The sequence below is a fragment of the Sander lucioperca genome, chromosome 22 (genome assembly GCF_008315115.2).
Source record: "Sander lucioperca isolate FBNREF2018 chromosome 22, SLUC_FBN_1.2, whole genome shotgun sequence".
Lineage (NCBI taxonomy): Eukaryota > Metazoa > Chordata > Actinopteri > Perciformes > Percidae > Sander > Sander lucioperca.
In genome coordinates, this window is record NC_050194.1 from 10,722,905 (window position 1) to 10,746,635 (window position 23,731).

A 23,731-nucleotide genomic window follows, 5' to 3' on the forward strand; every position below is an offset into this window, starting at 1 on the left:
CTCACGTAAGGTCAATATGAACGTGGAAGGGTGAACTTTATTTTTTTTAAAGGGAAAGAATTAGGAATTGGGATTTGGGTGGTGAAGGCGCAGTGGATATGACACATGCATTTAGTGTGGGTGACCTGGGTTCGATTCCCACTGCGATACATCAACCAGTGTGTCCCTGAGCAAGACACTTAACCACTAGTTGCTCCAGAGGCGTGCAACCTCTGATATATAGCAATTGTAAGTCGCTTTGTATAAAAGCGTCAGCTAAATGACATGTAATGAATTTGTCTACTTAAATTACAGTTGCTTAGCTGCAGTCAGCTCCAGGGCTGCTATTTCTTGGACAAAATAAAAAATGATGTTTGATATTAGCCTACAGGCAACATGTTAACACGTTTCAACAGAGTAAAGCCATGCCTAAAGTTCCACTAGAGCAGGCAGGATCCCGGCTCCACAGGCTGATTCATTTTTCTGCTAATCTTACACATCTGTAAAATGTTATACCACAGACTGCAGAAAAAAACATGGATGCAGCATTTGCGTATAGGTTTCTGAGAGGAATTTTCGAAGCCCAAATTTGGGTGTATTGGATGCAACAATCCTGCCAATTTGGAGGCAGAAAATCCAATTTAGGGTAATGTTGTGAAACCTGTGTGAAGCTGAGTTTAGACAGGCAAGAAACAGCCTGAGTGTGATAGGCTGAGACATCTGTAAATCAGGGCAAGCGCACCAAAGCATACTGTAAGCTTTAGTCTGTTTTTATTGGTACAACTGACACTGTAACTTCTTGTAAGGAATTTAAAGGTTTTCCCATTGACTTCAATGCACTTGGAGTATTTATTTGGAGCCAGCATGTACCAGCTGGAACAAGACCTGCACTGGCTTTATTTACCTGTGGTGGTGGCTGCTTGCCTTGTAAAAACAGTTGACTGATGTTTTAGCAAGATGTACATTTTTTCTAAAAAGATATGTAATTATGTTGTCATGGAGTATGTGCAATGGTTAGCGTTGTAAATAAGGGAAAAGTGCAGATTACTTTTAAAAGTCTTGTGGTTGAAATGCTACAACTGAACCTTCCTCTTTCTCAGGAGAATGTTTGCATTTGCATGCCGTCTACTTCCTGGTGGTGGTAGAATGACTGACTGAGCAATTCAAAGAAAATATTAAAAAAAATATTTTTTTTATAAATCTGAAAAATATATTATTTAATAAGTATAGTGGTTGCTGCAATGGTAATGCATAAAGGTGGAGTAGTGTTTGTACATTTGCCAAAGAGCAATTCATTCAAAATACAGTTTTTTTTCCATTAAAATAAATTCTTAAACACACTGATGAAACCGTTCAGGGATAAATTTATGTCAACAGCTGCCTAAATTCCCCTTTATCATAATGTACTGTCTAAATATAATGCAGCCTTTGGAAAAGTGGAACGTATACAGAGATGTGTCTGTTTTATCTGTGAATAACTAACATCATACTGTGTTACTGTAGCGTGCAACACATCAGTGCTGTTGACATTGTGGAGTACATTTCTCAAGTGTTGTGCATTGTCAAAGTAACAGTCCTTGTCAATAAATAAATGTGTTTATTGATAATAACTGCTCAAATAGTTTCTCCTGATCTTTTTCACTACCAAGTCCTGCCTCGATACATCTAAAAGTCAAATAACACACACTTTAAATATCATCTGTGCCTTCCAGCTAACGGGTGCACAACCTGTAAGAAAACAAGTGTTCTAAAATTCGTGATAGATTTTCGTCATGAGCAAACACTTTTTAGCTTCCACATTTTAATATTCATGTCTGCTGCTTGCTTTTCTCTTCATCCTGGATGAGACAGTTATGACTAGAGGCTACGCTCAACAGGTTTCTCAACAACAAAAAACACACAAGAAGATCGGAAGATAACACAAAAGAGAACAAGCTCCAGCCCCATGCAGCTAAAACTGTAGACGATGAGAAATAAAAAGACAGTATGGCGAAAGATTAGCCCTTCCTTTCTGAGTACATTAACAAATGAGTCTTGTCACTCTTCATAACCATGATTCATCTGCGTTTCACTGTGCAGTCTGCTAGGGCGTTCCATATTTTGCAGGAAGGGCAAGTTCTAGACAGCCCCACCTTTTGCTGTGGTCAAGCATGGGTTTATTGTCAGAAGTCAGCACCCATTTCCTACAGAAAACCACTTTCTGAGCAGATCCCAGAGACGTGCGCCTGAAGGAACTGGATAAAGTTTGAGATTTGGCCCTAAAGGTAACCCCACACCTCTCTGCCTTGGAGACAACCTCCTGGTCTTCAAACCACCTTTACAGCCACTGTTAGCTATGCTGGCTGAAGCTGTGCATGTGGGTGAGGTATTGGGTGAGATCATTCTCCCCCTCCTCCTCCAGGTGCTGTTGGTAGCACTGGAGCAGCTTGGCAGTGCTGGCCTCTGAAGGGACCCCGCCAGCAGGCAGGCAGGCCCCTGACATGTCCACGACAACCGTGGTTAAGGCTTTGATGTAATTCTTTGCCAGGGTCAGTGTCTCGATCTTGGACAGCTTCTTGTCGGTCTTGACATGGGGGATGGCCTCGCGCAATGCTTGGAAGGCATTGTTGAGTTTGTGCATGCGCTGGCGCTCCCTCTCGTTGCTCTCTAGTCGGCGGACGCTGCGTTCCTTGGTGCTGGAGCCACGTTGCCTGCGCCGCCGGCCTCCACCTCCTTGGCGCTTGCCGTCCCCGCCCCTCAGCGACCCCCTCCACGAACCACCAATCCGGACAGAGGCCTCTGAGCCTTCCTGCTCACTAGAACCTGGTTCTGTGTCTGGTTCTAGTTCTGGCTCAGGGTCAGACCAGGTCCTCCTGGATGGTTTCACGGCCTTCCCTTTGGACTTCATCCTGCTGCCTCCTTCACCTTTCTCTCTCTGACAGTGTAGATCTCGCAGCTTCAACAGGCCTGGAAGAAAAGATGGGGATGTTAGAGAAAGGAAGAAAAACTTACAAAAGTGGCCTTTTAGCATGAAGTCCTGAAAGTATTTTTATACAGTCTTCTCCCAGTCAGCAAGTAATCCCCAATTACTGAATAAGCCTCTCTTCAACTCAAACAGCCCTGCATCCTGTTGTTTTTAATCAGCCTTTTGCAGTGTGAAAACTCCATGATGTTGGTCTGTTAATCTACGCCTCTCTTATCCCCACGGCCCTGCGATAATGCCCATTTCAAGGTTACACTCACAAAAAAAAACAGAGACCAGCCAACACTCAGCTCATTCACCTTCAATTCTCTTTGACTTCATTTTAACCAACCAGTAGATGTTTAGCTTAAAATATTTTATTGATGAATGAACTTCCTGAAGTCGGTCATGATGTTGAAATCTACTGTAGCTTTAGTTGTAAATTCAATTCAATTCAATTTGAATAGATTCACCCCAGTGGGTTCACAAGCAATGGAAATTTCTTTAAACCATATTAACATATATGCTAATGTGTTAAACTGCTATAGATAAAGTTGTTTTACATTGATTGGTGCACACAATAAAAAGAAGAAATAAACTCCAGGGTATTTCTCAATCAACATCTCTCTTTTAAAACTCAAGTTTAATCACCCCTACATTAGTGCTATAACTGTTATGAGATAAACAGGCAAAAGTCAGTTTCATTCACTGAAGTAGGCCTACTGTACATGAAGGCTAAATGGTGCACACATAGCAGCCATTAAAAGTGAATGAAACGGATTAACAAAATAAAAATAAAAAAGTCTTACCTTGGAAGTTAAGCTAACTTTAATCCTGCTTTTAGGGTTTACAGAACAATCATCCACCATGCAGCCGGTCATTCAAAGCATCATCATATCAAGTAAAGAGCGGAGAGAACAGCAGACACACGCGCGCGCAGATAACTGTCACAAGCGAGCTACCTGTAGCTGACTGATGTACACGTAGCGCTGTTCAGCCAATCAGAGAGCGAGCCCACTCCTGCAGCTCTGCGCTCTGTCCTTAATGTGCACACAGGCTGCAGCTGCTGCTGCTGCTGCTGCTGCTGCACAATGTCACAACACTAGTGTCCAAAAATGCTATATCCAATAGAAAATAAAGGCACTTAATCAAATATTTATTCACCATTGTATTTGATAATCTAGCACTTGGTGGTGGAACAATATTCAGATAATTTACTAAGACTAAGTAAAAGTAGCAATACTTACTATGAAAACACATTACAAGTAAAAGTCCTGCATTAAAATGTTTACTAAAAGAAAAATTAATAAAAATATAAAGTATCTCTTATTATCAGTTCATTATCATTGATGCATTAGGCAGTACTTCTAATTTTAACTGCTTTATATACTGTTGGGGGGTTAAATCAGTATCAGGGCATTATATTTTATGAACTGATCAAATGTTTTGTATGCAAGGTAAAATCTAAAAGTACAGCTATTAAATAAATGTAGGGTTAGGGTTATTATATGAAGTGGCGTAGAATTATGAAGTAGCATAAAAAGGAAATACTCAAATAAAGTACAATTGCTTCAAAATTGTACTGAAGTTAGTTAACTTAGTTACTTTTGTGCTGATAATCAGCATAGAATAATAAAAAAAAAATACAATGATTCAGTGTTTTCTTTTCAAATATTATTTTCATCATATTATCAACATGGTGTCACATCACAGTGACATGGGTGAGGAACAGGCAGGTTTGGAACAGAAAGAAACGCCGGGACAGAGCAGTGCTGGTCTGTGTCGGCAGGGAAAGGGGGTATTGCTGAGAGTGTCTGACACACTGAAAATGGCAGTTCTTCAAGTGCATTTTACTAAAAATACTTTTTTTTACTAGTTTTTTAAAAAGCAACATATTCAATGCAGGATTTTTTACAGTGTGGTACTGCAACATTTACTAGAGTAAATATGGTATGTCATATTTCGATTCATAACTTTTAAGTCCCATAGTTTTAGTTTGTGTCAGTGTTTTGCACTGAAATGAGCATCGGCCTTCAATATAATAATACATTTCTGGGTGAAAGAGAATATTGGAACAAGATGACACGACAGATTATTCAAAACATAAGGGGTTATTATTTAAAAAGAAAAACAGTTCTGTTGAATTGACTGTGTACAGAGAGATTAAAGAGTTAAAAGAGTTCCTCGTACACTCCTTTAACTCCAAGCAGTTAACATAATTTCCATTGTGGCTTATCACCTTCCACTGCTTCATTTGAATACAGTCCTTCAGGCTACACCTGAATGTACAGAAGCAGGGCCAGGTCTTATTTTAACTTTGTCCCATTGTTTTTAACCAGACAAACGGTTTTAAACTTTTTACACTGCACTGTTGTTTTCCCAGCATTAATATAGATCATCAACCTACTGTCAACGGAACAAAGACACCAAACATGCAAGAACAGAACACAAGTATAAGCCTTTTTGAATAATCACCTACAAACACCTCTTACCCACTTGTATGTGTGATCTGAAGTAATTCCTCCATGTCTGTTTGATCTGGGAGCTCAAACACAACTGTTGGCAGTTGGGATTATTTGTCTGTTCCCACTGTGAAAGATAGTGGAGTAGAGACAGGGTGGTGTCATGGCAGTGAGATATACTGACTGACCATTCAGTTAAATCATGTTTCACATGGTAATCAGAAATACCCCACAGTCTCTAGGTCTTTTCCAGACTTATAGTGTATAGTTTTCCAATATTCTTAAACTATCAAAAGCTACAAAAAAAACTGACAATTAACATCAAATTAGATTCTTGAAAGTACATTTTTTAAACTCCTAACTTTAAGAAAGGACACTTGTTTTCAAATTGTAGTAAAAGTAACTGGTTTAAACACATTTTTGAAAAGTAGCTAGGCTTTTAGTTTGGCTCTCTGTATCTACCATTTATCATTTTTATTTGTTAATAATCTGACTGATCTGTTATCATAGATCAATTTACAGGAGGTTTTCTTCTTTAATGTTTCAGAAATGCATTTAAATATTCTAAACAACAAAGGTTTTACTGTAATGCTAATGCTAATAGTGCTAATGCCAGTGTTCTTTCTATGCACATTTTCATCACCTTTATAATGATTTCTAAATTGGAGGATTTAAAAATCTTATTTTCATAATAAAACAATGAACGTTCGGAGCCACAATGACACACTGAGGAAAAGCCACGATTGAGCTAGCAGCTAGCAAGCACCGCTTAACAAGAAAATGTAGCACAACAAGCAATGTAACAGTGTGGCAGCAGTAACTAAAATGTTTAATGAATTCATATTTTTGTTTCTTCAGTTTCTACCAAAATAGAAAGTATTGCTGAATAATTCAGATGCTTTCTTTTTTTAATGCTACATTTTAAGGCTAGGTAGCATGTTAGCTTAAAGGAAACAGTGATAATAATACACTTTCTAGTACCTGCAGTTGAAAACAGGACATTACCCAGGAGCAGTTTATGAATTATGTCAAAGAACAACAGTATAATTCAGCTATTAGCAACACTGATGTTAGAATATCACAAACATAACAACAATCGCAGGTAGCTACAGGTGTGACGTTCCCAAACACTTTTAGCTTTTGGTGTCCTTGAACAGTTTGTGTGTGTGTGTGTGTGTGTGTGTGTGTGTGTGTGTGTGTGTGTGTGTGTCTGTGTGTGTCTGTGTGTGTGAGTGTGTGGTCCTGCCAGGTTCTCTGTTTCTTCCTCAGGTACACTGTATCTAATCAACCAAACCTCGCTGATGCTGGCTCTGTGGAAACATTATCTATTACTTTTAGTTTGTTCAGTTTCGGGCTCCAATGGCCCTAAGGCTTACACTGTTTATTCAGTTACAGCTGCTGATAAATTCTGAACTGAATACACTTCAGTAATGAGGCAAGCAAACAGGGCCTCCACAAGCATGCTCTGTTTGAGCAAAACAAACTGTATAAACAACATATACTCCTTGTATTTCAAGATTAACCTGGAACTTCTTGAATACAACAATTTAAAGATAACACAGAATTTCAGACAAAGATGACAATTTATTAAATTAAGTTTATTAGAATTGACAACATTTATGTTTCTATTTCACAGCTCAGATCCAATGGCATGAAAAGCAGCTTCCACAGAGGTTTGCAGCTGGTCGTGTAACACATCATAGCCTGTGATCTTGTCATACAAACAACTGTGAAAGCTGAATGCACTGTCACACAGTCCTGCGTGGCTGTGATGTCATGAACGGCAGGTGCTTTGAATCCATTTGGACCAGAGAGGGAAGAAAAAAGCCATTAAAATCCCTGACTCATCATAAAAGAGGAGGGAGGTGGGGAGATGAGTTAGATGTGAAGAGGACGAGATCTGGACGATTAGTCAGTTTTTCCATTAGGTTCAAGGCTGGCTGTCTGAAAGAAAAACAAGTGTGGATGTCACATTAGGCCATAGTGACAGTAAGCTGGCCTTTGGCTGATGGCAGATCAGATGTGATAGAAAGACTGCATTTGACCACTACTGTCATAAAAACCAGCACCTACAACTCAATACATGTGTAAATAACCCTTCATCTTTTTAAAATAAAGACTTAGACACCTCACAAATGCAGAATTATAGGCCCATATCAACCCAAAGGACCCAGAAGATTATGAACCAATCCAGTCACTGAATAAATGCATTGAACAAATCAGTGATTGGATGTCCCATCATTTTCTCCAGTTAAATAAGAACCAAACTGAGACAATTCTTTTTGGTGCCAAAAATGAACAATCAAATGTTAGTGCTCATCTTGAAGCCCTAATGTTTAGGACCTCAAACCATGTCAGGAATCTTCTGTATAGTGTAGTTCTGGACTCTGACTTAATCCAAAACCTATTAACAGAATTACAAAATCAGCCTACTACCATCTCAAAAACATAGCAAGACTTAAATGACTCATGTCTCAACAGGTTTTAGAGAAACTTGTTCATGCCTTTGTTTTTAGCAGACTTGATTACTGTAACAGTGTCTTTACAGGTCTCTGTAAAAAATGCAACTGCAGCGTATTCAGAACGCTGCTGCCAGAGTCCTCATTAAAACCAGAAAATGTGGACACATCACCCCTGTTCTTAGAGCCTTGCACTAGCTTCCTATAAATCAGAGAATTTGTTTCAAAATGTTGTTATTAACTTACAAAGCACTGCATGGTTTGGGACTAAAATACCTGTACATGTGTGACATGCTGCTCTGTCACGAGCCATCCAGAGCTCTAAGATCATCTGAGAAAGGCCTACTCACTGTCCCGAGGGTCAGTACGAAACATGCAGAAGCAGCTTATAGTTTTCACGCACCACAGTTATGGAATAAACTTCTAGAACACTTACAACCTGCTCCAACCCTGTTGTTCTTTTAAGTCAAGACTTAAAAGCTTATGTAAAGCACTTTGAATTGCCTTTGGGTATCAACTGTGCTATATAAATAAATTGCCTTGCCTTGCCTTCATCTCACAGCTCAAGGTCTGACTCAGTGACATGGGTGAGGAACAGGCAGGTTTGGGACAGAAAGAAACGCCGGGACAGAGCAGTGCTGGTCTGTGTCGGCAGGGAAAGGGGGTATTGCTGAGAGTGTCTGACACACTGAAAATGGCAGTTCTTCTCCAAAGCTGAGAAGTCGTCCTCCCACTCCAAGCCTGCGGGCAAAACACACAATTAGTGACAAAGAAGTGTCAATAGCCTGCAGCATCTGGGTTTAGCAGGACTTACAAACAGTAAAGTTTGTTAACCCTTGTGGTGTCCCGCCCTGATCTTGTTACATTGTCAGACGCATTTCAGTTTAAAGGTGCTCTAAGCGATGTGTTGGTGACGTCACTTCTTGTTGACGTTCGAAGTATGGTCAAACAAAACTGAGGCTAGCTCTCCCCTCCCTCCTCCTCATCCCGTCCCCTCCCCCTCCCTTCCGCACACTAACCCCCCCCCAAATCCTTCTTGTCGGTTATTGGCTGGAACACTGTTTGTTATGGTTCGTTGGGCAGGTTGGCACAGTTTGTTTTTGTTGCCGTTTGTGGAGCCTGGGCTGTCTACAGAGACCGCGTTTTTTTTTACAGTGTGTTCAGGGGACAGGCAGCTAGCGGATAGTGAGGAGATGTTTGCTGTATGTGACAAAAAATGTTGTAGCCTAAAAACATTTTAGTGTCAAAATATTACCTTATTTATCAATAAATTACAAAATGATTGTTTTTTGTAAAATATACTATATATTGTTACAGTATATTTCTGTGTATTCAAGCTGGACCAGTAATAGAAACTCTATACATTTCCAACCAATAACATCACTGATTGTTAAACACAGTCAATTCAACAGAACTGTGTATGTTTTGAATAATCTGTCGTGACATCTTGTTCCAATATTCTTTTTCACCCAGAAATGTATTATTATATTAAAGGCCGATGCTCATTTCAGTGCAAAACACTGACACAAACTAAAACTATGGGACTTCTTGGGAGGAATGAAATAAAAGTTATGCATTGAAATATGATATAACATATTTACTCTAGTAAATGTTGCAATACCACACTGTAAAAAATCCTGCACTGAATATGTTGCTTTTTAAAATTTTTATATAATAAAAAAAAATTAATATTTTTAGTAAAATGTACTTGAAGTATCAAAAGTAAAACTAATACTTTTAGTATAACGCACTAATACTCAGTGCGTTAAAGGACTTTATTAGCGATGAATTAATGTCTAAGTATTTTACTGTTGTAGCTGGTAGTGGTGGAGTTAATTGAACATGTGTTATGTAGTGCTGGGTAGTTTAATGCATCATATTATGAACTCATCATATATTTTGTAATAAAAATCTTAATTTCTAATGTAACTGGCAACTATACCTGTCAAATTGATGTAGTTGAGTAAAACATCAAATATTTTTTTAAGTGGTATGAAATGAAGTAAAGTACCTCAAATGTTACTTAAGTAGTACTTGAGTAAATTAACTTATTTTCACTACTGCAGAATGGTCAGCAGTAATGTTAAGTATGCACAGTGTGTAGTTAAAGGGGAACTATGCAGTCTTTTTTAGCTTAATTTACCTTTGCTGAACAGCTTTGGAGTCATTGGAATGGTTATATGACTTTTTTCAAGTTGAATGGTGGTCGTCTCGCTCCCCCCTAGCGCCTGTGAGCTGAAAAACCACCCAACAACAACGTCGGCCTCAGTGTCAGGAAGTATCGCGTGGTATCAGGTCTTGCGATGCAACAAATTGCTTCACGGCACTGCACACATACACCCATTCAGGACCTGGCTAACAAGGTAGCAATGGAGTTTTTCACACTATCGTCGTGGCTGAGCCGGCAATAAAGAAGCAGAAAGCTAGGAAAGCATTGTCGGAGGAACAGAGAAAGAGGAAACGGCAGACTGACAGAGCGAGGAGTCAGACACATAGGAGTAAACGTAGGAGCTGCCAAATATCTATTCTGAAGCTGTAGGGGGAGCTCTACAGAGAAACCTGCGAGAAAACAGCGAAGAAATGGCCAAAACTGCATAGCGCCCCTTTAATAGGATAAAACATGCAGACTCACTGGTATCATCATCCTTCAATATAGTACCACTGTCTTCCAATGTGACATCTGGCAGAGATGTGCAGGCTTCAGAGTGCAGTTCCACGATGGGACTCTCCTAAGAATAATAACAGTGGATAGTCAGTGGATATTAAACAGGAAACAAAGCAAGTGCCATAACATTGGTATGGATCAATAGAGTGGTCAGTAAGTATTCAACCTTTATAGTATGCCCAGTGAAAAACAAAGCCTCAAACCCACCAAGCTACAGCGTAACAGTACCTGATCAAACAGGTAGACCATGACATCATCATTAAAGGACACACTCTTCCTCTTTTTCAGATTTGTGTCCCTCCCAGACAATACTCCTGGAGCGTCGTAGATTTGACAGGATTTCTGAAGACTTTTAAGATTGTTAAAATTGTCTCTGATAACCAGTTCATGTTGATTCCCATTAGAGTTGTTGGTGTTGGGACCGTGGGCAGTGGAGTTGTTATCGCTGATATGCCAACCAGTATCCCCTTTAGATGTCCCACAATCCTCAGTGTAGCAAATGTCACCAAAACGTTGTAGTGGTATGTCCTGATCACAGAAAATGATGAACCTATTCTGCTGATCCGTTGTAACAGTGTCCTGCTGAGTCATAATGTTTAAATCCTTTTTGATCAAACTGAAAATGTCCTGCATATTTAAAATAAGTCTTGTCCACGGGGCCTCCTTTGGGTGCTCTGAGACAAAAGAAGCGAGCGTTGAATGATGTGGGGGCTCCTCCGGAACACAGCAATGTCGAGGGGAGGTAGAGAAGGGCAGAGGCCGCGTTACCAAACTTGATCTGCAGTCGCTGTTCCTCCATAACTGAGGGGCTGCACTTCCTCTTTGATCCAGGATGCAGGTGATCGCCTGCAGCTCTTCATCGGCCTGGATCATCTGACCTGAGGATATCAACAGCTGGAGCTCTTCATTCCTGTATGAATGATGCACAATGACTCATTCAGACTTGTATTTAAATTGGTTCTGTTCATCATCTTGAAACAAACAAGTAAAGAAAATCTAACTGTTTTTGGAGTTTAACGAATAATTCCAATATATTAAAATAATTTCTTTTGTAGTATTTGCCATTGTTCCTATTGGTAATAAGCTTTTTTTTACTTAATACATTTTGACATGTCACAGTAGGAAAAGCACACGTGTAAATGATCAAATTAACAATTAACGCTGATGAATTCTGTTTAGCTCACTTGAATAGAAGAGAGCCATCCTTACTGTTGTTAGTAACACCTGTGCTTTTCCTGCCCCCATTTAGCAGCTAATAGATAGAGACCAAAAACAGAGCTAAAAGATAGTAAATAATGGTCTTAATGTGGCCAGAAACACATATGATACATATGAGATTTAATATTAGTTTGGTCATTTAGACCTTGTTTGAGTCCAACAAGTACGCTGGCTATGTTAGTTGTGGAGGACTAATATTTAGCCTGGTCTAGCTTTAGATAACTCAATTACCACTTACAATAGAGAATTATGTGAATGACAGTTTCATCAGAGGAGTGGTTATCTGTCAATACAATAAGCTACCAGTTTTAAACGGCATCTGCAGACGTTTTAATTGCCACTGGGCGACATGATGTTTGTAAGTGGCATATATCAATAGAAGAGTAGTGTCATAACAATAGTCAACGGTTTTGGTGGCATATATCTTTTTAAGGATTTTGCCCAACACTGACAGTATTACATTGTATAAAGTGACTGGTGCCTGGCCAAAGGTTATACTTTGAGCTAAGATCTTATCTAGGCTTTGTTTCAAGATAATCTCCTCTTACAGACAAATCCAACCTCATTGCAATTTCTTATTTCTCTTATGTTTTGAATCCATTGGACATTTTCAGAGGCAGTGCACAGACAGCCCTTGAGTGTCTGTTAACAACAGGATGTACTGAAACTGATTCATCAGCCTTTGTCCGTTGGAGGAAACAGTGCACTCACAAACGCATGCATGCACAGAGACACATACGTTATTTGGCCACTCACTCCAGAGCCTGAATAAATATCGGGGCCCATCCATCCGCGGAGACAAAGACGCAATAGGAAACTTTTACCGCTCTGCAGTAACCAAGCAACGAGCAATGAGTGACTCAGGAAAGGAAGAGAGAAGCTGACTCACAGCAGCTATGACGTAAAGGATGTGAAAGGACACACACACACACACATACACTACTGCATGGTCACACACACACACACACACACACACACACACACGCACGCACAGCCGTGAAGCCTGTAATCTGTCCTGTTTTCGGGTAAATTAACACCTCACTGTGTAACAGGTGGATGGGCTCTGGGGAGAGACAGATTATAAGCACAAGTCCCACTACCACCACAACAAGCAAGAAGGACACAAAAACATGCCATCAATTACAGTGATAAAAATCAAAATAATACCTTTTCTTGATTCCTTTGTCACTGCATCTCCTTTTAGTAAGCCAATTCAAACCATCCAATGAAATCACCAACGTAGCTCCATCCCTGAAGTATTTTAACTCTTTGAAAAGAAAGAGAGGAACAGGGCTATCAACTGATATGCAATGCTTCAAAATCTTGCTGCCGCATCATGATGCTGCAAAAAATTTTGCAACACATTTAATTTCTGCATCCAACCACGCATGACACCAGCATAGTTCTTTTCCTACCTTGCATTCTGCGAGCCCCACTCATTCCCCCGGCTCATACTGCACGGCAGACACCTTATTGAGGACACGGAAAGAGACAAGCTAAACATATGGATAGAGAGAGAGGAGATAGATAGAGGGATGCACAGAAAAAGAGGGGGGGGGGGCTCAGGCGGGGTAGAGAGTGAATAAATGAGGGGGGAAATGAAATAAGGGGAGTAGATCGGAGGAGGTAAGGGGGTTGAAAGAAGGTGATGAAGAGGAAGAGAAAAGATGTGAACACAGAGAAAGGACAAAGAGTTCCGGTACACTCTCTGGAGGCTGCTGGCCTTTCTGCAGTAGCAGAGTGCAAGATGGGGATCAATAACGTATCTGGTCTAATGTAACACAATTGTAAATGTAATTCTACCATACATACATTATACTTCATGCAAACAACAGTATGGTTGAAGCCGTACAATTGGCAACTGTTATATTAATGCAAGAACAAAAGAATCATTTGAGATTCATTCTGTCAAATGTGTATACCAGAGTTAAGTGTTACAATGTGTGATTATGTCCCAGTCATTTCATCCCACCTTTGATATGATGAATATCACAACACATCTTTAATATAGAAATGACTTGAGTTCAGTCTAAAGGAAGACCACAATCTCACCTAAACAAAATAAGATCAGTTCTTTACCATGAAAACTCGTCAGATTTAAAATTCAACTGCATACAGGAAAAACAAAACTTTTGGGTTCTAGAAGTGTGTATTGTATTGTCTGTTTTTGGTGCATGGTCTCACCAAGTGCAACAGTGACCGTTAGCTCTCTCCAGAGGTTGAAAGCAGAACAGCAGTAGTAGGCAGCTTTAGCCAGCACTGAAGAGAGAACTGCAACAGACCAGTGTTGTCAGGCTTTCCACAACAACAACAAAAACTAACCAGAAAATAATATATTTGGCTAAGAGATACTTGGCCCGCACAGTACTGTTGCTGCCACTGATGTAGCTATCACATCACAACTTTTACTAATAGTAACAGAAATATTACTGATGCTACTGCTGTTACATCATTTCATCTGTTATATACTACTACTATGATTCCTGCTGCTACTGTACATGCTCCTGTACATTTGCTGCTGCTGTCAGTTGTACTGTTGTAGTCTATTTATCATAATCATCATCATTATTATCATCATTGTCATCATGTAACTTCCAGAAATCCACATTTATTGGGAAAATCCCGCTGGTATAGTCCTCCCCCTGGCAACAAAATCACTGATGCTGGAGTTCTGCTTTAAACACCCAAACAGCATCAGGACGTTGTTCCCAGAAGGCAACAGTGTCACCGTTCTCTCCACGTCTGGTTCCCAGTAGAGGGGGATGAAAGAAGGGAATAAGAAGGGGAATTGAAGCAAAAAAGAAGAGAAAATAGACATAGAGATGGACAGATGGTGTTTCAGAATGAGTGACTGTATTTCTCTTCTCTCCTTCCATTCCTGCCTTTACTCTTATTTTGCTTTTTGCTAACCTTCCCCCTTCCCTTCCCGTCACTTCCCTGTATAGTCATCCTCCGAGGCATCATGTCACCCAGCAACCGACCCCCATATCAGGTCAGCTGGAGCACTCTGACTGCTTACGGTACAGTGTTTCAATATAGTCAACTCTTTTTTCACTGGACTTAGCAGTATATGTGAGGATGTGATACAGTTGCCGGAGCTGAAAGCCTTTCTCACTGTTGCAAAAATGTGAGCTTGGTCCGGCACATTCTATTTTCACATTGGAGGAATGATTGATGTGTGCGGTCTGAGTTGCTCATAATCTGATATCTCGACAACTTCTGCATCCAACTGTCATATGAATGAGTGATATGAGTGAATGAGTCTTTGGTTTCAGGCCTTCTGACTGACTGGGTGGAAGTTGAGGAAGCCGACTACTTGTATTTTATTATCTGCAGTAGTTAATTTAAGCAGGAGAAAGCAGTCATTATTGTTTCTCCACTGATCTACTCGGCTTCTGTAGCCAGAGGTGTGCTGAAAGCCATCAAGTGGGCTAATATCTTTTCCAATCAGCTAATTTGCCAACTCTCTCGTCATGCCTACAGAGAAATGTCTCAGTCCCACAATTCCCTGCAGCCCACAGGGAAACCTGACCCTGGGGGTATCAACAGGTGAACTAGAATAAAGAATGTGTCTGTTGTGCCAAAGAGGGTGAGAACAAGCCCAAGCACTTTAGTGGCACTTTAGCTTGAATTTTTTTAATTAGTTGGTTTGGTCCTGCTATATCTTATTGCTCCGATTGAGTTGTAACGTGCACAGTACACGCCTAGAGAACTGGAGAGCTATCCTTTTACACTGCAGGTGCAGAATCATCATATCCAGCCGGCGAGTGACACCAAACAATCCGTGAGAGGAGGGTAATTGGAGATCATTGGGCTTATTCTGAGCATGGAGGATAGACTCAAGGCCTGAAGAGGGACACATGGAGCTCAAGTCACTGACAATGGAATGGGGCACTGCAAAGCACTGTGGGTAATATGGGAAAGCGAAACATCCAGTCAGAACGCTGGTAGTGCTGTTTGCAGCCTTTATTTGGACAGAGCGGGGTCTGACGGCTGCAGAGGAGAGGGGCCGAGAGGGAGTGAAACGGGACACTAAAATAACAACACACAGAGCAGTAAACATGTCACTGTTGTGTACATATTTGTTCATGGTGCGTGGCTTCAACAGTAATAAAACTGCAGAAATGCCCCCTTTAGTAAGCATTTAAAGTAAGCTGGGGAACTTTTTATGCATCCTTTACATTATAAATGTTATAAGCCTGGTGCAGCTATGCATCTGGTTGTAATTTGAATAACTAATTTGTTGCATATCAGCATAAGCTGTGCTGCACAGAGGTGAGCCGTGTCATAAACGCTTTGTAGACTTTTCTCTTAGGCGGGAGATTATAGGATCTTAAAAGTGTTTGCTGACAGAGTGTCTTTAATATGATGACATAAATGTGTAATCCATCTCGGATTGCTGGCGGAGTATTTATGAGCCTCTGTTGACAGCAGTACACCTGCTCTTCCTCAGTCCAGACCTTGGGACTCTGCCCGCCTGAACTAGCACCACTGCTGCCAAGGGCACTGCCATATTTGGGAGAAGTGTGTGTGTGTGTGTGTGTGTGTGTGTGTGTGTGTGTGTGTGTGTGTGTGTGTGTGTGTGTGTGTGTGTGTGTGTGTGTAAAGAGAGGGGGAGTGTGTGTGTTTGTATGAAAATGTGTAGAGAGACAGAGACAGGAGGAGAGAGAAAGAAAGCTGGGTGAGGAGGGTGGGTCTGTGTTGGTGGGAGGGTTTGGATGGGTGGGCGTAAGTCTATCTGCATTTATTTACTGGTGCTATAAGAGCATGGATTACTGAGACTCATTTATTAGTCCATCATTCTCCGTATATAATCCATTTCATGACAGAGGGAGAAATGCATATCTTGTTTAGACAAAGTGTGTCTGACACGGCAGAATAAGACCCTGCTGAAAGAAAAAAATGAAAGTGTTGTGGTGCACTGTGTTGCGTCAATGAGGAAAAAACACACAGAATAGAAGTTCTGCTTGGTGTAAAGTGTGTTCAGTTAGTTATTTTTATGTAATTTCAGAGTGCTTTCATTACACTGCAATCATTAATAAATAATAACGACTTGCAATTGCAGGATAGTGGATCAAAATGTAGTAGTAGAAATTGAACAAAAGTGCACACTATAAAGCTCTCATTTTCATGGATTTTTATTTCAGCTGTGACACTGTCAATACTTATTAATCCACTAAATACAAGTTCCAAAGTTATGCAAAAAAAAAAGATGTTCGGACCCTTTAAGTAATACACATTAATGCACAATATTTATGTAGATACAATTGTTATAGCAGAGAATGCATGTTTACACTATACACACTGTGTTAATTAAGTTCTCAGTTCAACAAATATGAAAATTTTTAGAATGTAAAAATAAATGCTTGCACCAAGAGCTACACCTACATTGAGTGGAAAGTGTTGCTGCGCCTAAATTATTTATAGGACATATTTGTTATTTTTGCAATGTCTGCATGTATAGAGCATTGCAAATGAAGAGCAAACACACACATATGAATCCATCAACATGTTGTTTTCCATTAGTTAAAACCTTTTCTACAGCATATGTCATTGCAGTGTTCAACCACTAGACTGCAGAAGAGTGCAGCAGTTGGCCTCAGTGGGGGTTATAAGGTGGAGGATGTCACACACAAGCATAAACTGTGACCCTTGTTAAGAACAATCAGGCCATAGCAATGGCAGTGTTAAAAAAACGATGTCCCTTAATGATTAAGGGATAAAGGAAAACATTTTAACTTTGATTAAGACTTAATCAAAGTCTTTTTGCAAATTGCTTTCACATGTACAATGCTCTGATCGCACCTGCACTAGTCGTGTTACTGAACAAGCAGCAAAGTGTAAAAAAGACAACAGCTTTTAACACTCAAATTATTATATCAGTCTGGTACTAAAGCCAGTGGTGAAAGGCCTGTGCCTGTCTGTCACTTCATGTGGGCCCATTTCTGGTTCTGCACTCTAAAAGGTTGAGCAATGACTGCAACTGTGTATGTATGTAAACACTTACCTCATCCCGGCCTGTAATCAAACCACAGCTAAGGGAGCAGCTAAGCAGGGTGAAATGATATTTCAGCCATAAGACAGAGTTAACACACAGTCGACACACACACACACACACACACACACACACACACACACACACACACACACACACACACACACACACACACACGCACACACACACACACAAATGAGGAAGAACTGACTTGAAATGTCAGGACTGCTGACGGGTGAAACAAAAAAGACTGTGGAAAAAGTGTTGAAAAGCTTGGCCCTGACCTCTGACCTGACACATTCACATAGGCACACACACTTGAGCATTCACAGGCCGAGACAGCTGTGGGACTCCTTGACTGGTTTAAAGTGTTTATGGAGGAGCTGGGTTTGAGCGCTCGTTGACAGAGCTCTCATTTACACACACACACACACACACACACACACACACACACACACATACACACACACACACACACACACACACACACAACCCTGATCAGATAAGAGCGGATCTGTTTCAGCAGCTAATCTTAAATGTGATGAGGTTTACACATGTGGCACTGGAATATACATAAATATCTTTATTTGGGAATCTGGCGCCGCCCAGGGGTATATCACACTACCTCACGCTATAGGAACAGGAAACATGACACTATGCTTTCATGTCAAACCCTTACTTATATGGAGACTTGGTTTGGCTGGTAAATCTCTTGTAGATAACTGTTTAAGGGAAGGTCTTTGCTTCTGTATCTCGTACATCATGGGCGATTTTAGACCCTTTTTAAGGGGGCTCAAGCCTCTCTAAATTTCATCTCAACCCCCCTAAAAATTATAATATTAAAAATATTAATAGTTAATTAATAAATTATATTATATATTTTTTTAATCAATTTTGGTGCTTCAAGTGAGAGTTTGCGAACATGTCAAACAATTACAGGTTCAAAGGGCTTGAAACAGGTTATAATATCCTGTGTGTCTGTAGCCGATGCTATGCACCTGTAACCCAGTCAAGGAAAGGGTTAACAGAAATGTAGTTTTGGCCAATTGGAGGTGGTTGTGCCAGACTCTATCTAATCTGTCAGAGGGAGAGCAGGAGTGCGGTTGTAAAGTTGAACGTTGGTAGTCCCCAGAGAAGAAGTTGGTATTTCCATGGCAGATTAGAACCCAAATTGAAACGTAAGCAACTAAAATTGCTGAATGTTAGAACATTGTGTCAAATTGGTCGTTATTACTGTGACATATAAAGGGTCAGGTTTAGTTCCATCATAGTGTTAATAGTGTCAAAAAACGTTAGCTGACGTTGTTGTTCAGTAGCTAGCTCGGAGATTATTGGCTAATGAAATTACTGATTTACCGGGGGGGGGGTTAACACTTTTGCAAGGCATTGTATTCGTGTCCCATTCTCATTAGGGGTTTAGCCCCCCCTAAAGGTTTGATCCTAGAATCGCCCCTGTCGTACATGCATCAGTCCAGCACACCTATAAATCCAGACCAAGTCTCTCTTCCTCACACCACTATCTTTGCTGCAACCTCCTACACCCTTCTCCAAAGGGGAGACGCCCAAGGGAGTCCCTAATCCCCCCCGCCCAAACCCACCGACCCCCTTACCATGTCTTGTCCCAGCATAGATCCTATCACTTGCATCCTAAGCTGGCTGGTATTCATCAGGCACTGATCCAGTTGCACAGCTCAGCACATTTAAGTCAAAAATGTAATTAGTCAGGATTTTCTCTTAGTTACAGCTCAAACAGATACGAAATAGAGCAACCAGGACGTATTAGAGAGAAATATCTGCAGGAAGGACGGAAGCTGCCAAAATTAAAAATAGATAAATGTCTCGAAAAATTAATTACAATATATCATTCAATGTGCCAAAATAATATAAAAAAAAAAATAGGCATTAATTAATTTATAAAATGTGACATCAATTGATATTTCTGTTTTAATTTGCTTCTTGGCACACTTTGAATGACAGCCCCCTCATTTGCATAATAAAGACAAATGTATAAAGAAATACTACGGAAATAAATACGTTTGGGGAAATAAATAGGGGGGAAATGCAAAGGGAAAATAATACAGAAATAAATACATAAATACATTAAGAAAGTAGTTAAAACAGAAATATCAATTTATGTCGCATTTGATCAATTAATTAATTTACATTAACATTTATTTTTATATTATTTTTGGTACATTTAATGACATATTAATTAATTGATCAAGTCATTTATTTAGTTATTTTTTAATTTTGGCAGCTTCCGTTCGGACTATCATATTTTTACATATGAAGTCAAAGACTTCTGGGGAGAAAAGAGCACTTTGGATTTATACTTTTTACTACGTGTTTATTTCATGGTAAAGTGATTAAAGATTCAAGTGGCTGAAGATTTAGCTACAGGCCGACACTGGAGAGAAATATAAAAATATAAGGCAAAATGTCACCTAAAAGGCAATAACATGCACACTGTAAATACAAGCATGGGCCCATGTACAGTACAGTATACATACACAAATTATGTTATGCATGTACAGATGCAAACTTTCACCCATCCAGTCTTGAGTGATTCATGTCAAAACAGAGTAGAAAGGAGAGTGACATGCATACAGACACACACAGGCACAGACACAGTGAATCCCTCAGACAACCACACAGATTGAAAGATTGGTGCCAAAACAGGAGTGAGATATAACTGTTAGGTAGAGTGGGCGGTGGAGGGTGGGACTCAAAGTGAATGTTGGAGGGGTCTTGGCTGTATTTGAGGCCCGTCACTGGCATGCCCACACCACAGCTGGTCAGATAGAAATAGAACAGACAGTAACTGAGCCCAGGAAAAAGGAGAAGCAACCACTTTCCTCAGGGATGCATGTATAGATGAACAGGTCTTTCTGTCTGTCTGAGAAGTCAAACGCTTCAGACGTTACAAAGGGACTAGAGATTTAGTTTAGCATGCAGCAGGACAAGTCTAACCTGATGACATAGTCAACCATCTGAATTAAAATAGCTATCAAGATAAATAGTTTCTACTGAAATTTGACACATGTTCTGAACACCTTTTGTATTTATTATTTCCACACAGAGAAGGTTAAAGATCACTGTGAACATCAAGGAAAAGGCGAGTTTTCTCATGAATGGCACATAAAAATGGATTTATTGATGTCAACAACTGTCCTGTTCCATAATGCAAAGATGTAAAGATGTGTAGGTTGTAAACAGGGCAGTGAACCCATCAGGATATACAGCAACAGGTGTGAGGGAAGATAGTCGTGCACTCTCTCATCAGGATAAACAGCAACAACCACAGCCACATCAACAAATAACCAAAAGGTTTACTGACAAATATTCATCTTGAGAAACACAACCTGGGCAAAATATCTCAGCGACATTTTCCTATCCTCGTGTTCCTCCTGTTTCTGTTCTAACCAGGATATTCACAATATTTCAGAAAAAATACACTTGACGGCTCACTATTTAACTTTTCGGACTTTGCAAACATTTATTTTAGCATGCGTAAGTGGTGACAGACAGACTAGCCTAGTCGTCTATACGAATAAGTAGCAGTCAAATGTAAATGATCATGCAGGAAACCAAAGCTTAACACATAAACACGAAAACAAAATAAATGTTTCTTTGGGGTGGACATCCTCCACAAAAGTTATCTAGAGCAACATTTGGAACTAAACCAGCGTAGAAGTACTCGTAAAAGTGATTTAATGGTAAATGGGGTGCACTGATATGGCACTCTTTAACTTGAGATGGACTAATTCCTTCACAATGTCTCTCATTTACACATTTACACACTTACTGATGGTGGCAAAACTGTGATGGGGAGCTAGTGTGCTCGCTGGGAGCAATTTGGGGTTCAGTGTCTTGCTAACTACCCTGACCATGTTCATCACATATACAGTATTGTAAAGATATGAGCACTAATGATGCAATATAGTCAGCAAAAGTCACCTACACTGTGATAGAAAGAGGAGGAAGGACAAAAAGGCAAAGAAACTGGCGAATAGAATGAGAAACAAACACCACAGGCTGTCTCTACAGTGAATATACAATGCTGCTCATTTGAAAAACTTTTTAGTTGATCTATTTTGGCTTTTACCTAAAAGATAAATTTAGGTGACTAGTTCATTTATGACTGATTCTACAGGGGAAAAGCCGCCCTTTAAGCCAAATCTCACACAATAAATCCCCATTAAAGCCAGAATGTGTGAATGCATCTATGATACATCCTGTCAAAGTGTGCTTGAATAACACGCTTAATGTCTACCAGCTCACCTAATCATAGAATAAGCTTTGCATGCTTTGTATCTACATATCATGGATACGCAGACTTGTACAAACCAATTCAGTGCATAACAAGAATGTATCTAACACTATCTGGTTCTTTCATTTGTGTAAAATGCCACCTACTATCTGTTTGTGTAATACTTTACCTCTGCTGGTTTCCATGCCCTGTGCTGATTGTCCCATTGCTCACTTTTTCCCAACACAAATGGGAGAAGAAAGCAGGACAGTTTGTATGTCAGGGATGTAACAGTAGAAAATTCCATGTCCAGGTCCCTGCGTGATTTTTATATGTACACAAAAAGCACTTATTTCCCTCAAATTAAGCCCAGTGGCGCATTAGGCTGCTCCCTGTCTGCTTCCCTCGCATGGATCAAGATTTCTCTCAGGTGCAAGACATAAAAAAGTTCAAATTTTCTATTTACGCTAAAAGATTTGTACTATAATCTTTTCCTGTGCATGTTTCTTAGACTCCTTCCAGCTGCCTGTGCCTGTCAAGAAAACAACCAAAGCAACAAACTCCCCCAAATCAATACGTGCACAGGACCGTCCGCCCCATCCCTATCCATCTTTTCCTCTTTGTCCCATCCCCCTCTTCCTCCTCTCATCCACCGCTCCATCACGCAGGAAGCCTGGTCTTCCTGAAAACAAGCATCGGAGCATGGAAAGGGACAAGGCTGAGGGGGGCAGGTACGTGAGAGGGAGCAGAGGATGTTTGTGTCGTTCCTCTGCCCTTCTGGTTGCGCCAGGCCTCACTGTAGTCCATCCTGAGGAAACCAGGCTCACGTCACTCTTGCTAGGTCTTGGGCCCACACGCGCTGCCTGTTAAGGCCGGTATGACGCAGTCACTCCAGTGCTCCAGCAGCCCCTCACACATGGGAGCTATAAAGACATATGTGGATTAAAACTGTTGAAAACACTGCTTTTCGAATCATAATGGCATTAGCAATCAGGAAAGGTTGACAAAAGTCCCATTGAGTGCATTTCAGTTACACAAAAGGGGTCAAATGTGATGAAGAGAGATACTGGGAGGAGGGTTTGTGTTTTGTCAGAGCAAAAGTTTATAACTTCGCCAGCTAACCACACTCCATTTCCTGTATGTAATAGTTGCAAACTGCCAAGCCACCTGCAAGTGTGGGAATTCCTCATCAGGGGTTTTTCCAGAGACTCCCATCGACTGATTTATTGCAATTACTTTTGTTTTCTGAATGCCATTAGTTGATGCTGTCTTGTGTTTGCAGTTTCAATGGGAAACCCTGTGATCATCAAAAATACAAATTATGAAAAAAAAAAAGCACGGCTCTGCCTCACACTGTAACATGACTTAATATGCTGTCCCCATCAGGTAATTTTTGTTGTGTCCACATGGTGTTTTAAGATTTTTATTTCAACCAGTGATCATGCAGGTATGACATTAACCCTAAGACATGACTTTAATCCTAAATGCAGCTGGATAAACTGTCTCCAAATGTATTTATTTTAAACCCTGGAATTTGAAAATGTTGTATGTTGGCACCCCCCAAAGATCATATTAAATAGATTCAACACATCACTTAAATTCAATGAAAAGTTTCTCTTTAGCAAGATGAGGTTTTCATTTGACCAGTTAATTAAATGTTTTGTTCAAACATATGATTTATCCATTTTGAACATTAATTCCTGATGAACGCATGTTAGAAAACAGTTGCACCATCTCTTTATAAGTACAGACTTAGCCTAGTT

At 40.2% G+C, this 23,731-nt stretch overlaps 2 protein-coding genes across 12 annotated transcripts; both read right to left on the reverse strand.

Annotated features, from left to right (window-relative positions):
* Nucleotides 1–557: 557 nt before the first annotated feature.
* Nucleotides 558–5,553, reverse strand: bhlha15 (basic helix-loop-helix family, member a15). Of its 3 annotated transcripts, none has more exons than XM_031291304.2 (2): nt 5,417–5,553; nt 558–2,925 (listed from the first exon to the last, which is right to left on the reverse strand). In XM_031291304.2, the coding sequence occupies exons 1-2, from the start codon at nt 5,445–5,447 to the stop codon at nt 2,309–2,311; spliced, it is 648 nt and encodes a 215-aa protein (XP_031147164.1). In that variant the 5' UTR covers nt 5,448–5,553; the 3' UTR covers nt 558–2,308. The 3 variants fall into 3 exon arrangements, with proteins under 3 accessions (XP_031147164.1, XP_031147167.1, XP_031147166.1); XM_031291307.2 differs by lacking the exon at nt 5,417–5,553 and adding an exon at nt 3,883–4,034; XM_031291306.2 differs by lacking the exon at nt 5,417–5,553 and adding an exon at nt 3,730–3,875.
* A 1,393-nt stretch (nt 5,554–6,946) lies between these two features.
* LOC116044297 lies at nt 6,947–22,572 on the reverse strand. 9 transcript variants are annotated; one of them, XM_035997353.1, is made up of 7 exons: nt 22,159–22,571; nt 13,140–13,193; nt 12,892–12,991; nt 10,735–11,416; nt 10,501–10,570; nt 8,386–8,582; nt 6,947–7,326 (listed from the first exon to the last, which is right to left on the reverse strand). In XM_035997353.1, the coding sequence occupies exons 2-6, from the start codon at nt 13,162–13,164 to the stop codon at nt 8,398–8,400; spliced, it is 1,062 nt and encodes a 353-aa protein (XP_035853246.1). In that variant the 5' UTR covers nt 13,165–13,193; nt 22,159–22,571; the 3' UTR covers nt 6,947–7,326; nt 8,386–8,397. The 9 variants fall into 9 exon arrangements, with proteins under 9 accessions (XP_035853246.1, XP_035853245.1, XP_035853247.1 ...); XM_035997352.1 differs by having other exon boundaries at nt 13,140–13,995; XM_035997354.1 differs by lacking the exon at nt 22,159–22,571 and adding an exon at nt 13,909–14,384.
* Between the last annotated feature and the right edge of the window lie 1,159 nt (nt 22,573–23,731).